Source organism: Pieris brassicae, chromosome 1 (assembly GCF_905147105.1).
Source record: "Pieris brassicae chromosome 1, ilPieBrab1.1, whole genome shotgun sequence".
Taxonomy (NCBI): Eukaryota; Metazoa; Arthropoda; class Insecta; order Lepidoptera; family Pieridae; genus Pieris; species Pieris brassicae.
The window spans coordinates 6130846-6148053 of NC_059665.1; the positions used below are offsets into that span (position 1 = coordinate 6130846).

General features: G+C 33.3%; 1 protein-coding gene across 1 annotated transcript in view; it reads left to right on the top strand.

Annotated features, from left to right (window-relative positions):
* Nucleotides 1-17208, top strand: part of LOC123710569 (runt-related transcription factor 3-like) — a 35548-nt gene that overhangs the window by 11154 nt on the left and 7186 nt on the right. The window contains exons 3-4 of the mRNA XM_045662553.1: nt 228-341; nt 4877-5044. Of these exons, the coding sequence (XP_045518509.1) occupies nt 228-341; nt 4877-5044 (282 nt within the window). The remainder of the gene's footprint in view (nt 1-227; nt 342-4876; nt 5045-17208) is intronic.

Below are 17208 nucleotides of genomic sequence, written 5' to 3' on the forward strand. Positions count from 1 at the left end.
AAATCAAGATACATGATAATATTGTGTTAATATACGAATCAAAATTCGATTTAAAGTATACATACCATAGAAAATAACAATCATCAACTTATATCAAGAACTTCTCGAAAACAAAAGAATCATAAGGAGAGAAACTAGGATTAAAAGATGTTTTTGTATATTTGGTTGTATTAATTTATAAACCTCATGTAATTGTTACGGTATAGATTATTTTATCATGATTCCAGGGAAAAGCTTCTCCTTAACAATTATGGTGTCAACATCGCCACCACAAGTAGCAACATACCAAAAAGCCATCAAAGTTACAGTGGATGGACCTCGGGAACCCCGCTCTAAAACTAGTAAGTAAAATAGTAACTAGTAACATTTCATTTATCTAATTTTTATATGTGACATATTTCAACATCTAATGTTAAGATGCAGTGGCGTCATTACATATCAAATGTAATTAATATTTGTATCAAAAAGAATACCCTATTTCGTATAAGTAAATCTTAAACGCATTAAACAAACAAATATGCGAGCTGGATCCAAATTATATTACTAATTTTCTAATTATATTACTCCAACGAATACATAAAACTAAATTAAACAAAATTGATTGAACAGATCAATGGTCTGGGGACAATTTGTTATTATTCCATGCTCTGTTCAAAAACCGCACGAGCGACGTAAACAATTAAAATATCAATTCTATAAATGTAAAATTTTCATACGTAATACTTTATCTACATACAAATGTTAGAACATTAAAAATATTTAACGTGCGTGGATTACAATCAAAAACAACGTCGACGAGTAAAAGAGTAATGGAGGCACAGCTAACCTACTGCAAGTACGATATATATAGATAATGACGGGCCCTTTTCAAGATTATTCCTATTCACGGCTGCTGTTTGCAAAACACGTAAGTTTCATAATTCAGTATCCAAAATTTCATAAGTACCAAAGCTACGCAGACAATGTAAGTTTTAAATTAAAGACAAAGTTTTAAATGATGGACAGAAAATATATAATTTCTACTAATCTATTTTGTGAAATTCTAGAATTTTATGGGATATACGAAGACATATAAATATCTTATCGTGGAAAATATCTTTATTCGCCTTCGACACAACGCATAATAAACTTACTGACTATAACACGCTATTTGTGGCATTTAACATCGCTCTAGAAGTCTGAAAGTCCGAGTTCGAAATGTTCTTAAAGATCGTCAAAGGGTTTGAGTCAATAATTTTTAACTTACTATATAGAATCCAAGTAATATAATAAAAGTAACACAAATCGCGCTATTTATAACCAAACTACTGTTTGAAACAATCTATCTATGTGCGTATGTAGCGCGGTTACTATCATAAATGATAACGTTTTCTTCCCACGGGACTTCGTTGATATGATGGCCAAGCAGCGAAGGCCGGTACAGCGATAGTGATAAATTAATAATATTGGAAAATGGGCAAAGTAGATAATTTATATTAGGTCAAATTAAAATTTTAATTAGACAATTAAAAATGTCGTTAACTAAATTTTTTATTAAGTTTGAAAAATTATATATTTTATTTTTTCTATAATCTCACTGCCGTAGGTACTGTAACAGTATATAATATCTATATATTAGCAATTCTCTTTTCCTTGGCTTACTTACCAAGTTATACACTATTTTTTCTATAACCGTTAACACTAATAATTTATTTTTGTTGCAAAATAAACCTTATCACAAGGCATTAAAATACTATACACGAGTCTTCAAAGTTATATATTATAATGTCTAACGGGGCTGGCACTTCAAAAACACTTGTCTCTGAGTAAACCGATTAGAATGAGCAAACTACTCTTAATTAATTTATTTTCTATCGTGACATAACTTTAATACAATTTATTCTAGAACTCTGTGTACTAAACTAAATGAACTGACTTCAACCAGCAAACAAGCTTTATAATTTATCCTTATAATTTAAGATTTTCTTTTAGTAATTCATAATACCTTATTAAAATTTCTTAATATTGCCTTTACATCCGGAGAACCTTCAAAAGATATCGAAATTGCTTGAAACGTTACGCCATATGGAGTGAAGCCGGCGGCAAACAATAGCGGAATTATATCTGTAATAAGTTGAACTCACGCACTCCGCAACTGCCGTATCAGCTTTGAGCTGAATGACACTTACAGACCTTAAGTATGGACAGTTTTAGGGGGCAAAGGGACAGCTCACCTGCCATTGAATCAAGAAATAACGTATGTTATATATTACGTAGAAATAATGTGTGAAATGTTTAGGTACCAAATACAGTACAATGTTAAATAACTATTTTTTTAATGACTTACGTTATCGACAAATTAAAAATGGTTTTAAAACGATATGTTTGACCAGTCAGCTAGTTTGAATGAGTTTCCGTAATGAGGAATGGGACAGACATTTCTGCGTAACTTTTGACTGTCTGAAACTAATATAAGTTATGGTTATAAAAACGTACGTACGTATAAGTTATTGATTTGGTGTATAAATTTTGATCAAAATATGATTTTCGCATAATAAATGATGATTTAGTAGCCTAAAACCTTTTAGGTCTGCACCTCAGAGTTCTGTGATTATTTGTTTTTTTTTAAATAGGAAAGTAGGTGATCAGCCTTCTGAGCCTGGCATCACATATTTTTCTTTTCTTTCTTTCATACGAGTGATCGTTAAATTCACACATAGAACGAGCCGAGACCCGCTACTATATCCATACTAGTTCTAGTTCTTGTCAATTATAACGCACGTAATTATTAGTATTCGTTTTCTTATAGTATTTTAAAATCTAGCATTAATTGTGAAGATTAAGAAACTTTTAGTATTTATTTTATATTTTCGTTTAGTAATTTTATAATGCCCGTTGCCTCGTCTGTTTTATTTGTACCCTTAATGCAAATTGTTTATAAATTTGACGAATATTCAATTGATCCTAATCCTTGGGATTGATTTGCTCCAGTTTAAGCAATTTGTATGACTCAAAACTTAGCGATTAAAAAATACGGAAAGTTTCTGGCCAGTTCTTCTCGCCCGCTCTACGCCCTTGACATGCGAACTGGTAGTAAATATAAATTTAGAATTAATTTAACTTATTTTCTGACGTTCATAAGTGTACTTGTTTGACTATATGAATAAAGTTATTTTTAGTTTGAGTTAATAATTAAATATAAGTTACAAAGTGTCTGCAATATTTTACCCTTTTAATTATCTGATATACTTAAGATTTGAGGGCCATTATCAAAATTATTACGTAAATGAGAGTAGTATTTATATCCACAAACAAACGCGTGACGCGTGCCAGCACGACTAATCAGAATAAACAAAAGCGAATCCCGCTTACATAGATATCCCAAAACAAAGAGTGTAGGGGACAAAAAGCGTACTTAAATCATAAGCTTCAAACTCCAGAGGACAAGAAAGGAATCGCGTGCACAAGGGACTTAAAAGTTTGACTTAATAGACTTAATTTGTAGGTGCCCCAGTGTAAGCCGCTTCACAGCGACCCTTGTTAGTGAGGTACCTACTCATCAATATCGATAAAGTAATATGTTAAATGAAGCTTCTTTATTCTATTAGTTACACATAAGGATAATAACAATAATGTGTTTAAGTAACTAAAATACGTAGGATTTCCGGTTAAATCCCACGATAAAAGGTTACTCATCTTAATAATTAGACAACGGAAATAATAACATGAATCACTCCAACATATTCCTTAAAAATGTAGTTTTTTATAATTAAGTATAGTATACATATAAACAGTGGCTACAGTGCCCGACTCTCATGCCTGAGGTCGTAGGTTCGATCCCCGGCTGTGCTTCAATGGACATTCTTTCTACGTGCGTATGTAATATTCGCTCGAAAGGCGAAGTAAAACGTCAGTGAAAATGGCTTGCCTTAGACCCAAAAAGACGACGGCGTCTGTTAAACAAAGTATCACCTACTTGACTATGAGATTGACAAATGATCATGAAACAGATACAGCAATCTGAGGCCCAGACCTATAAAAAGGTAGCACGTACTTTTAATTATTTATATTCATAACTTTAATCATTTTCTGAAAACTGTATGCGTTAAACTGCCTCGTATACGTAACATATCCAATCCCAAAGAAATTATCGATAATAATACCCTTCCCTAATCCACGACATAACAACGATTATCTGCATTTGTTTGTGTCGATTTCACAAGATAATTGCATCGATACATTTTGTATTATATAAACTCATAAACTAATTATCTGCATTTTTTTTCGCAAAGAAATTATGTCGGCGTGTCTCAAACAGGCGGCTCGCCCTATTATTTCTAACCAAAAAAATATTACCTCTAATAAGGTGATTGACACAGGGCTATTTATTTTGGATCAGGAAATGCAATTTGGACTATTCTTCCTTTAGTCACGGAAGTCCACACGCAATGGGTTTCTATTTTCAAAAAAATATTTTGTTTTAAAAACTACTATGTTTCAAGAAGGCACCTACTTTAATGTTAGAAAAAAACGATCACGAAAATCAGAGGCGAATACCTAAAAGGTTGTAGTGCCGCTGGTAATTATTATCTACTGTCTAAAAACTCATTTTTTATAGATAATTCTGACGCGAAAATATCTCTGCATTTTAAATGTTTAATAATTTTTAGATAGTTAGCAGACGAGAGGTCGATCTGGCACATGTAATTTTTTGATTTGATACACGCCGGTTTCCTCGCCATGATTTCCTTCACCTTATGCCAATGTTAGATGCGCATAGACAGGAAGTTCATTGGTGCACGACGGGATCGAACCTACGACCTCAACGATGATAGTAGCCACTCGGCCGACATTACTATTATACTAAAATATTCTTTCATAACTCTATTTGTTTTAGGTACAAATGCATCACCTCACCAAATAAGAGCGATAGGGTTCCAACGGCCGTTCATAGCAAGCACATCAATGTCACTACGAGATATAGATTACAAGACATCACCACGGCTGCGGTCCCTGTCGCATGAGGAAAGAGAATATAAGACTAACGCCAATTTACCACCTGAAGGTATGTTATTGACTGAATTTTAAACACGCGATACAAAATCCTAAAGCCCAATTCAACTGTGAACTGTATACTCAAACCAACTCATTCTTCGAATGATATATTTGCGTGATTTATTTATTTCGTACTCCTGGTAACTTAAATAACAATAACAATTTTACTACAGACAGAATTCATAATATATATATATACAAAGAATATTAAAAATATTAAATACTCTTAACTAAATAATAGCTAATTCGGCTGTGTGTCTTGAGGGATGGTGTGAAAGTGAGAGCGTTTTTAAGACAGTTTTTGCACCACTTTGTGGAACCAGCTGCCCACTGAAGTATTGCCGAACCAATTTGACTTAGGTTCCTACAATTAAAGATCGTTTTCCCAATTATTAAAGGGCTGGCAAAGCCCTTGCGATCCCTCTAACATTGAGAGTGTCCATGAGCGGCGGTATCACTTAAAATGGTGAGCCTCCTTCCCGTTTTCCGGCTATAAAAATGTACGTGCGGGTATTGATGTGGGGTGTGCTTATGGTGTAGCTGCATATTAAGCTTATTCCACGACAGCCTAGTCGATTCCACGATAGAAACAAGTCGAGTCTTAAATAGTGGTCGTTGTAGGTCCGGGCTGCTCAATAGAAAACCGATTTTTTTGCTGAGATATTTATCGTAATAGAATGTTTGCCAAATTTCAAAGATATGTGTACTTAAATCTGTAAATAAACATTGACCCTACGATATTATTTAATCATTTCAATTATACAAAAGTTAATACAAAAAATTCACGAGAAATTTCGGGGCACATGGAGTACCATTCACACAGTCATTTCGTTTCCTATTCTTTTACATAGGAATGTTAATATAAATATTATCGTTTAGTTTCAATTTCTACTGCATATAAAAAATTATTTATTTGACAACAATTCATTATAATGTGGATGATTTGCAAACCCTTTTACGTAAAAAAATACCTGTATCAGCTCTTCCCTAACAAACTTAATTGTGAATTACATAATTTAACTACATATTTTTTTAATTATTTTGTTTGTTTTTTTTTAATTATTTTCAACACACCTCAGTGCATGAGTGAGTGTGTGGGCTTTTACTGTCCGCTCCCCATATGTATACGAGTATATACAATATGTTAGTAAGAACTGAGCGTGTGATTACATTTGATGTAACGTGTCGTAAAATTATAAAAATGTGGGTTCATTTCCTAATCTACCAGTCATGGACACTATGGGGATAGTCGCTTGTCTATATGAATTCCTAAATATTTATTTTATAATCATTTAATTATGCTACATACGTAAGTACGTATAATTTTCATAACCTACAAAGTAATAATAAAAATTATTGAAACGAAAATTAAAACAATTTTAAAAGGTTTGGTCCCTGTGATCGTGTCCCTTTAATGCTGGCAGTATTTCACTGTATTGTAATACTTGAGCCAGGAAAGCGCCAACTCTTGTGCCACCAGTACTATATCTACCAGCCAACTTAAATCTTTGACATGTGCACTTGAATCCCACTGCGCAAGAGTCTTTACTTCCAAGGGAACAAAATCGAAGTTGGATGTATAATAATAATAATAAATAAATAAAAATTACTTTATTTGACTCAAAAAACATTAAATTTTGTACTTACATTCTAAAGGTTGTAAACATACAATAGGCAACGAAACGTTGAGATCAATATTTATTTTGGTTAACCTTATACATAAATATACTTCTATGAGCACTAGCGTTTAAACTAGGCCTAGCCTGTATCTTAAACACTAGATAAGTGTAGTGATCTTCCAGTGTCAATAAGAAATTGGTTAAGTTGTTTGTCATTAGATGTTTATTAATTTTATTGTTTATTAAACTAAATGAGGGTAGAATCGATTTAAGTTGTTGCAATGGGTTAGACCATAGTAAGTGTGAACTTCGATAAAGATTTTTAAGTCTTGTGGATGAGAAATTTGAATACGAGATTAGTGTTTATTTAGGTAAGTATGGAAACTAATATTTATTGTAAAGTTTTTTTATTTAAATTAAATATTAAACAATAGACTGAAGTTAGAAATGTTCAATTTTATTATTTTATATTACCAAACAAGGTTTCAATTTCATTATATTTTTGAGTTTAATAATATATATAATAATTTGTTATATTTGTACCTTAACATTGATTTTAACCTTCACAATCATTACTAATGAGCTTCTGTCGGGACTAATGATAATGCACTGTTACACTCTTGTGTAGTATTAACGACATATAATAGTATACTTTTTTGTAAATATTATAAACCGCGACGATACCTTTTTAACGCCATCTAGTAACGTTATGCCGTAACATATTTCCTAATAAGCTATGCAATTAGATCTAAAATTGTGAATGCTCTAACAAGTAAGCTAAATGCATTAGTGTTCACACTCATTATCATTACTTCATTCACAATCACGATCTAACCGACTACGTACCATCTTATTTGTGAACTTACCGTAGTATTAATAAACTATAGAGAGGTTGATTTCTATCATTTAAATTCATTTGTGCCAAATAATTTATTTTAGTTCAAGAATATTTATATTGTTAATTTTCAAGAGTATGAATGTTTATAAAACGAATAGTATAGGCCTGTACAGATTCATCATTGCGTGAATACAATTTGTGTTGGACAAATGAAGAGATAAAATATCGTAATTAGAGTAATTTAAAAGCATTTTGTAGCCACAATTTTACATTCCTTAACATTGTCTCGACGCTTGTTCTACAATTGTTTTTTTTTTTTTGTTAATGTTTATTTAATATTATCATAATGTCTAAATTTAAACAGTTTTCAAAATTCCAAATAATTAAAAAAAACTAAATTCCTGAGTAAATTTTTGTGCCTTCTCTATTTATTCGTAAGGCTAAAGTTCATAAGCTTTGGGGCGTTTAAAGCAATCCCGGCAGCGACTTTCATCAGCACGACGCGGCAATCTGCGCGCGCGCCTAATGACGCACATTACTTGTGTTATTAGGCCTCCTGAGTTATGACAACTCTGATTACCAAATCATTTTTTTTACATGTTATAGGTAACGTTTTATCTTAACTAATCTATGACATAACTAGTGAGCAGTGTTGGCCTAGTAGCTTCAGCGTGCGAATCTCATGCTAGAGGTCGTAGGTTCGATGCCCGACTCTGCACCAATGGACTTTATTTCTATGAGCGCATTTACCATTCGCTCCAACGGTGTAGAAAAACCGGCTACCTTATTTATTAATCTATGACATATACCGTTTCTTTCAAATTTGTATCTATATAACGTATAATCTATATAACAACCCTCCAATACATTCCCATACTGCGTCATTAAACAACCAACAACAATGCTACAAATTTTTGTTAGTAGTCAATCATTCGAAATATTTACATACATATTACCCTACTAAGTTTGAAAATTGCATGCTAGTGTATATATTTACATTCGATTTACGTATTATCCTATATGTATACAGGAAAGTCAGTCGCATTACAAACACAAGATTGTACAATGCCTACAGAATTGCCTACTCAAATACGTGTAAACGGGGATGCCGTGGGCGCAATCGGAACAAGTCCATTATAGATGAATGATGAACACCTTGCACCCCAACAATCATCGTACGATATAATAGGCATTCTGATTATTTGTATCGATTTGTTTGAAAACTGAACTGATTTGTCTCTTATATTGCATTGAGTAATTATAATTGTCTCTAACGCGCGTCGGAAACGTAAATCAAACAATTAATTAAAAACATAAGCAAGGTACTTTTGTTTTAAATTGAAGACTACAGTTTCTAAACGTAATATTACTTTGTTGCGTATTTTCTGCTCTTTTTATGTTACTGTTATTTTAATGTTATGGTATTTTAATGTTACCCTTTTCTACCTATATCCATGGGCGGTACATGGGAGTCCTTATATTCTGTCTATAATGCTCTTAAAATTAACCTATATTATAACCTAATACAGTTGTGTAATTAGGTTTGCGGAAAAGCCCTCTTAGGAAAATAATCGACAATGGTATTCCTAATTTATTTGGAATAAGGAAAATTTCAATTCGTAATTTGAATATTTCCACCATACAACATGATTTCTGTTCATAACGACTAGTCAACGACCTCAAGTCTACGAGAAAATAACAATAACATCAAACACGATCACGAGAAAAAACCGACGACTGCGCAGCCGACAGTGTCATTACGACGGACGGTTATGAGTTACAAATATTTATATTTCGTTTCTTGATCATTTATTATTATTTAGGATCAGAAAAGTCTTGGACTCGATATCTGATGGTACAATATAATAGAGAAAATTATAAATCAAACAAACGCGTTCATAAATTTTACGTTAAAATAATAGTGTAAAATCTATGCAATGAATATCAAATTAAAACAAATACCTACTTATTAATATTTATCTCAATAATTATTTATTTACACAGTTTCAGTTACGTCTCTCTGTATTTTATATAATATATTTACAGAATTTTGTAACTAATATTTACTGCCATTAATTCTAAAACTCAAATTAAACAGGAATATTGCTAACACTAATGACACGTCATTATGAAACAGTTGATTACTAAGCGAATGATTGAATTTACGAATTTCACACCTATTAAAACTCGTTGAATGAACTAAACCGAAAGAGTCGAATTGAATGAACCCAATATTACATAGCACCTTATTTCCGGCGTATTTTCGATTTGATTGATCAATTTCGATGATCAACTCGGGGGCCGTGATTGGCTACCGAGGGAATATTATCTCTAGATAAAAATAAAGCATTATAAAGTAGAGCAGGTTCGGTTTGTGGTTACACTTATTCAAATAAAGTCAATCTTGGTGCCGGCCGTGTGAAAATTTGATAACGAAACTATAGATCGATGGGGCTGCAGAAATCGAGGGGTTATGGCTGCGGTTACAATACGCTTCTGTGGGAAGCAATAACGTGTATGGATTAGCAGACTAAGCCGTGATCTCTCGCCAAATCATTTGACTGATAAATGCTGGTGACTACACTTGCTCTTTGGCTTTTAATTGTAAACAAAAGACTGCTATGTACGTGTCTTCAGAGACTATTCTGTTTCGCTGTAAGTAAGCTATGCATTATCTTATTTAATTCGTGTTTAATTTTGTATACCTAAACTGGATCTGGTAAGCGCTGCGCTTTCTTAATAAACAATTTATTGTCCTCATTTTAACATGTGTGATGTTTAGGAGCGTAAATAAAATAAATGGGTCGAGAAATCTTTATTCAATCGAAATATTTATTCAACTCCATAAATAAACTATGTTTTTCTGTTACTAATGGCTTGTATTTGATGTTTTTACTTAATGTTTGTAGACTTCTCTCCACCTGTCGCGCACGTGCAATCGCGCAGACTTACAAACGTTAATAATTCAATCAAAAACAGGTGAAAAATAACATTAAAGTGTTAAATTTATCCATCAAATGTCTTCATCCCAAAACTACTATTAAACTGTAATAAAGGATATAAAAAGATTTTCAAGGGCACTAAAACTATTAAAACGTATGGTAGGCGGGACCGTGTGGGCTGCAATAAGCTTCCTAGCCGCAAACCACAGCTCCTGGTTCATCGGGACAGTTATCTTCGGCTTATTTTCTATTATCATTCACATTTAATAGATAACCTTTTACTGTCAACAAATATTAATTAGCTCGAAATTGTAGGTGTCATACTTTGCAATGTCTGCTTTATTTTTCTTAGTAGTATTATTTCAGTAATTAATAAACTGTTAATAGCTTTATATTTCTTTGTTTTATACGGTGTATGAAGCGAATCATAAAATGCGCAATTGTTTTCAAACTGAAGAGTGATTAATAATAACAACTTTGTTATAAATATTATGTTAAAGTTTGAAGTTTCTTATAATACTCGTTAATATATTATACCTTTATACAACTAAAGAACATTAAAAATACATTTCAGTATCCTCTTAAACCAAAACTTTACGTAAATATAATTTTATTAGTCAATGGTACTTTAGGAGCATTCTTCATACAATATAATATTCAAGCGTCTATTAAGACATTCCTCTATATAAAAAATTGTTACCATGGTAACAAACCGTCTTAAGTCCACATTTCATAAAAAAGTAAAATAAAATATGTTTATTATGGAATATAAGATACAGGTATCATTTATTCCACGTCATTAAATTTGAATAGCTGAAAAGCCTGGCGTAAGAAAACTACTTTTGTTTTCAGTAATTACTGCAATCGGACTGCAGTGTAATTAGTAAAGCCATCTTTTATTCATCTAATCCCGACCTCCCCCTATCGCGAGGACTATTTTCTATTCGCGTTTTATCGCAAATGCAATTTTGTTAGCGCGGTCAATCACTGACCACAGAGAAAAGATCACGGTCGTTGGACACTTCTAATACGGTGAAATAAAATCAATGACGGTACGCGGTAAAGCTTTAGCAGATAATTTTGGAAAACCTTTAACTTAATCTGTGACATATTTGCAAAAATTCATAATATTAGCACGTTTAAACGTTTTTCTTTCTTTTTTCAAAAGAGCATTAAATATACATATATCAGAATGAGCCTAGACTGAAGTTGGGACGGCTAATGCCGACGTGTATCTCGTTCGTAAATTTCTCATGTAAATAAAAATATATTGAGAAATAAAGTTCTTTAAAAATTATATTTAAGCATTTTTGTGTTACAGTTTTAATAGCTTTATATCGAGCAAGAGATCCTTAATTTACCCAAGGAACCTCATTCATGTACAACATGTATTATTCTATATACATTTATTACATTTCCAAGTAAATTGTGATATTCACTTGAAGCTTCTCCACAAAAGGTGTTTTCCGGTTTTGGCATAGACAACAATGTTTATTTTGCATTGTACTTGGACCATCGTTTATGATCAAACTGTAATTTCCATATCGATTTTGCACAATGCGAGCACGTTTCTTAAATGGTTGTATTCTTCTTGACTTCAGGTGGCCTAATGTCCCGTATTTGTGGTCGGCGGCAGGATACGCTTGTACCGTAATGAGCAGCACATAACGAAACCTTACAAATAATTCAACCCATTAAAAAACAACCGAATCACGTACTATCCTCCAGAGGAAAACGAGTATCGGATAGCACAAACTCCTTTCTCTTTCGATAACCCTACGTGCGAAGGAGAAGCAATATTAATATTCGATGTTTTCTGATACAATTCGAAGTGTGCATCGGGCTCAATACAATCAATTATTTTACTACGTGCAGCACGGCTACCTTCTGTCGGTAATGTGCTTATGAAAAAAGTTTGAATTACACAGCGTAATTCAAGTTTCGTATCAAATCATGCTTGTAGAACAAAAGCAATTTACGAGAGGTATAATTTGTGAGACAAAAAGACACTTGAAGTTAAGTCCACCATAGGTTCGCTGTGTTTTGTGATGCGCGACTAATTTAATTATCCCTGTGAAAGAACATGAACGCTGCTCTTACAAACGAAGTAGCTTGTTTGGTTACCTCAAAGCGAGGAAAACTCTCAAAATTAACGAACTATTTAGCCTAAAAGAGGCTGTATGACACTTCAATGGCTTCCTTTTTTTCAAATATCATATTTGGTAGATAACTACATTTAGGTATAGGAATTATTTTTACATTATCCCATATAGAAAACATATTTACAAGATATTACGCTTGCTTCTTCTCGTACATGTACTACAAATAATTTGCATTAAATAACTTAGTACTTACATTATTAATTCAAGTATAAGCAAGTATCCATAGCCAATGATACAGTATCCCCGTAGAGCAGTAGGTATGCCGAGATGTGATAGGTAACACTAGCCTGCATATCGCGTGTTCGACGTATAAAATTACGCGAGCGGCCGGCTGTATCAACGATCGTCAATCGGTCGGATTCATTCCGTGTAACAATACCTCTGTAGGGCCATTCAAGAAGCGTTTGAGAGCTAAGCGATTTGGAGCGATCAGCGATTGAAAAATTCTACGGTTGCGTTCTAGAAACTTCTTTTGTACAACGGAACAGAGACGGAATGCATCTTTTCTAATACAAATTAGTACTATACTTAAATTTCAAAATATAAGAGCTGAAAAAAGTAGATTAATCTGTTTACTAAAGCACTGATCTGTTTCCTTCGTCATTACGATTTGACATTAAGAGATGAATAAGACCGATATTCAACCATGTAGGTATCAGCACTTGTTGATAAACAAATTTTATTTAATTATAATTTAATATATTTTGTCACGAGACTATAAAATAAACAAAATATATCAAATTTTCACGAAGGGACTTTATCATATGTTCAAAACCATATTGATATGGTTTTAAATGTAAACAGACCACAGTTCCTTCCGATAAAATTTGTGGTTGCTTCTGATAAAGTGTTGTGGTTTTTGATTGTCACAAACCTCAGAATTGGCTTATGAATAGAAATTAAGTTGAATAGAACCACCGTATGTATGACCGCTTTTACATAATAATAACGACTTAATCACTTAATTAATTAAATCGCGGATAATAGATCTATCAAATACCTGTGTTAGATGAAATCGCACGTGTTATGGCCTACTTCTAATCTCCACAACTTACATTATCCACAGTGGACGTGTCTTAAGAGTCAGGCGCACTCAACCGAACCAATTTACCCTCACCACTTCGTACAAATATTGATTTGTTTTCTATCATTCATATTTACTGCAAAGCTGTCTTGATTCATCATAGTATATGTTTCGTTTGATTGTCATATGCATATGAATTTAAGAATTACGAATATGTAAAATGTATGACCGACTATTATGTCCAAAGGAACTTCTGCAAGACTTAGGATATACGGGAAGGGTCAATGCTAGAATAAATATTAATATATATATTTTTTAATTTTATAGCCATTCACTGATAAAATTTTAGTATAAAAACTCATTTATAACCTAGTAATCTGTGACATAGTGAATGTTCACGTAAAACAACCCACACCTTGTCTGCACTTTTGAGAATTCTATCAGGGTCAGAAACATGACTGCCTTGAACTCAAAATCTCAGATGATTAATTATTACTTAGAATACTTTGTAACTAACAAAATGTTACGTTTTATATACTTTTCAATTCAAATTTAATAACGAACTGGTGTGCTAACATAGAAATATAATTTATCTTATTTTTTGCCCGTAAATTCCAAAACTTTATACTATCTGCTATAGCGTGTAATAATGGGTAAGCAATTTGCTTTAAGTTGTATTTAGATGGAGAGTCTTTGATTATTCTAGGATTCCACCACAATGTGGAACCACCTGCCTACCGATGTATTTCCGAACTGATTCGACTTGTCCTTCAAGAAAAGAGCGTACCAATTCTTAAAAGGCCGACAACGCACTTGCGTAAGTAACTTTGTCGACTGACGATGTCTATGGGCGGTGTCACTTAACATCAGGTGAGCCTTCTTTCCGTGTGCCCCTGTTAAAAAATCGACCTTAATAAACATTAGCAGGACTTGGCAAGCTTAGTTGCTCAAGGAACCACGCCAAAATCTTGAAAAGTTATGTATTCCTAGACGGTATTGTATAGTAGATGAATGCGTTTTTTTTTGGTTAAACAATATTTTTTTATATTAAAAATGTTTTAGGTCTTATCAATCTTAAACAGAAATAGTTCTGATTATAACTTCATTTATAACATCGCCCGGAGTTTGTTGGCCAATATTTAGTATCCAATTAAATGCTTACAATATTTAAGGCTTTTTACACTGCCACTGTCCAGCCTTGGTAAACTTAAGTAGGTTTTAGTGCACTCGATAGCGACTACAAGCTTCCAAAACTTTAGTGAAATGAAAATTATAAAATATTGGAAAGCTGTACGTCCCCTCGTCCAGGCTTCGGCCGTCAAGCGCAGGATGTATCAAATTACGCCGAGTTACAGTGTAAGTGATCAGCAACAAAAACCGTACAAAACAACGATCTTGAAGGGTGAGAATATTATGGGAGCTGAGATTTATACAGCTTCGGGAAAATATGCAGCGGGAGAAATTGACCTGCTTTTATTTCATATTTATATCGATGGTATAATCGTAACGTTTTGATGTCTATACAGATATATGTAGACATCCTTCAATAGCAAACTCGACAAACTGTAAGTCAAACAGTGAAACTAAACATAAGATAAAAGCTAGTGGTCAATGCAGGAATCTCCCAAATTCTTAATCCAAAATGTATATTTCAATGAGAGTTTATATAATCAACCGACTTCTTTATTAGCGGTCTCTAGTATGCAACTCAACTAAAAATCGACGCTTTATTAGATAAACTAAAACAAGCCAAAGGGTTTCTATGCGAAATATCTGAAATAAGTTGGTTCACAATTTCAATGTCCAGTGCAGGAATCTTCCAAATTCTCAAACAAAAATGTATATTACATAGGTATTTATAATCTCCGTACAACCTACTTCTTTATAAGTGGTCCCTTGTAGATGACTCATATCCACAAAAAATCTGAAATTTTGCGAAAGTTTACATTTTAGTTTTCAAAATGCTTGATGAACGTGTGCATTGTAACAGCCGCCTATCTCTTATCAGTAAACCACTAATGTTGGCACCGCAAAGTTTGCGCCAACGTGTGAACAAGACCGAGCGTGATCAAAGGAAGCTAATTACCTCCCCTAATCAACGCCCTTGATTGGTGGCGCCGTATTTGTATTCGACATTCGCTTGACGAGCTATTGTGCATGCATGCCGGAAAAACTATCATTACTTAATTAAAATGTATATTGATTTCAAGGGTTATTCGAAATATTTGAATGTGATCCAATGATTTGTGGAAGTTGAAATGTATCCGTATGAATTTACTCAACATCGTACTTTTTTGTAGTGCAGTGTAATACTTGTAAAAGCCGGTCCAATACGGCTCTCAAATGTACGTATCTGTTTCGGGATCATATATTTTTTTCTCATAGGCATGTATGATAGCCTTCTATGCTTGTCATATGCCATCTCCTTAAGGGTTCCTCATGATGTTTTCTCGTACGAGTTAAAAGCGCTCCTTTGGTAGGGCGTGAGTCGCGCTTACGTTCTTAAGAATGACAGTCGCAAGATAGTGCCACTAGGCCGGCACTGTTCCTGACTATACTTAACATTCCACTAGAAACAGGATTATGATAATGTCACGAATTTAAATGAGATTTTCAAATTAGCTAGTTACCCCATAGTTCAAGCATTAAATATTCTAAAGTCATACAAAATTGTTCTGTTGTTTTACAACTGATTTTTCACTTTTCATTTGTTTTCATCTCAGGATGTTTTGACAGTTGTTTACGCGGGTCGAGGGTGTTAATGTGACATTACCTCTAGGCGGGAGGCTGCGCGGGGAGGGGGGTGGTAATTATCCCACGTCAGCAGCAGGCCTAGGCTTGTCCGTGTCTATGACTGCGTACTACGATGAGTTGAGCGAACCATAATAAATTTATTTTTACCTCAATCCTCTTTAGTAGGAAAATGGTGGCAATTTTAACTATTTTCTTTAATCAACATTTGCATGATGATTTTTGAGCCTTTGTGCAACTAAACTGTTTTCTTGACATTTAAAAAAAAATATATAGTTTTCGTCGTAACAAATAACTGAACTATATTATAAAAATATTACATTTTTTATATGGGATAACGAATGATGTTTTTAATTTCATTAATAATTTAAAAATATTAATGAAATAAAATCAAAATAAATCAGTGGCGCTACTACCTTGTTAGGTGTAGACCTCAAATTTCTGTATCGGTTTAATGATCATTTGTCAATCTAATAGTCAAGAAGTTGTGTTAAGCATAGGAGGCTGATCATCTGACCACCTTGACAAGGTGCCGGAGAGTTTTTGGTCTAAGGTTTTCCGGACACCGTTCGAGCGAATGTTAAGTATGCACATAGAAAGAAAGTCCATTGTTGGACAACCGGGGATCGAACTTCCGATCTCAGGGATGAAGGTCGCACGCTGACCAACATAGCGCTTATAAGTAATAATAATAAAACCTATACATGTTCGCAATTATCATTTGTTTGTTGAGTGAATCCATCCGTACAGAAGGAAACCAAACGTCTTGGACACTAAAATCACCGAATATCAGAATATAATAGATGTATAATTAAAAATTAATTGTAGCTCTCACTAG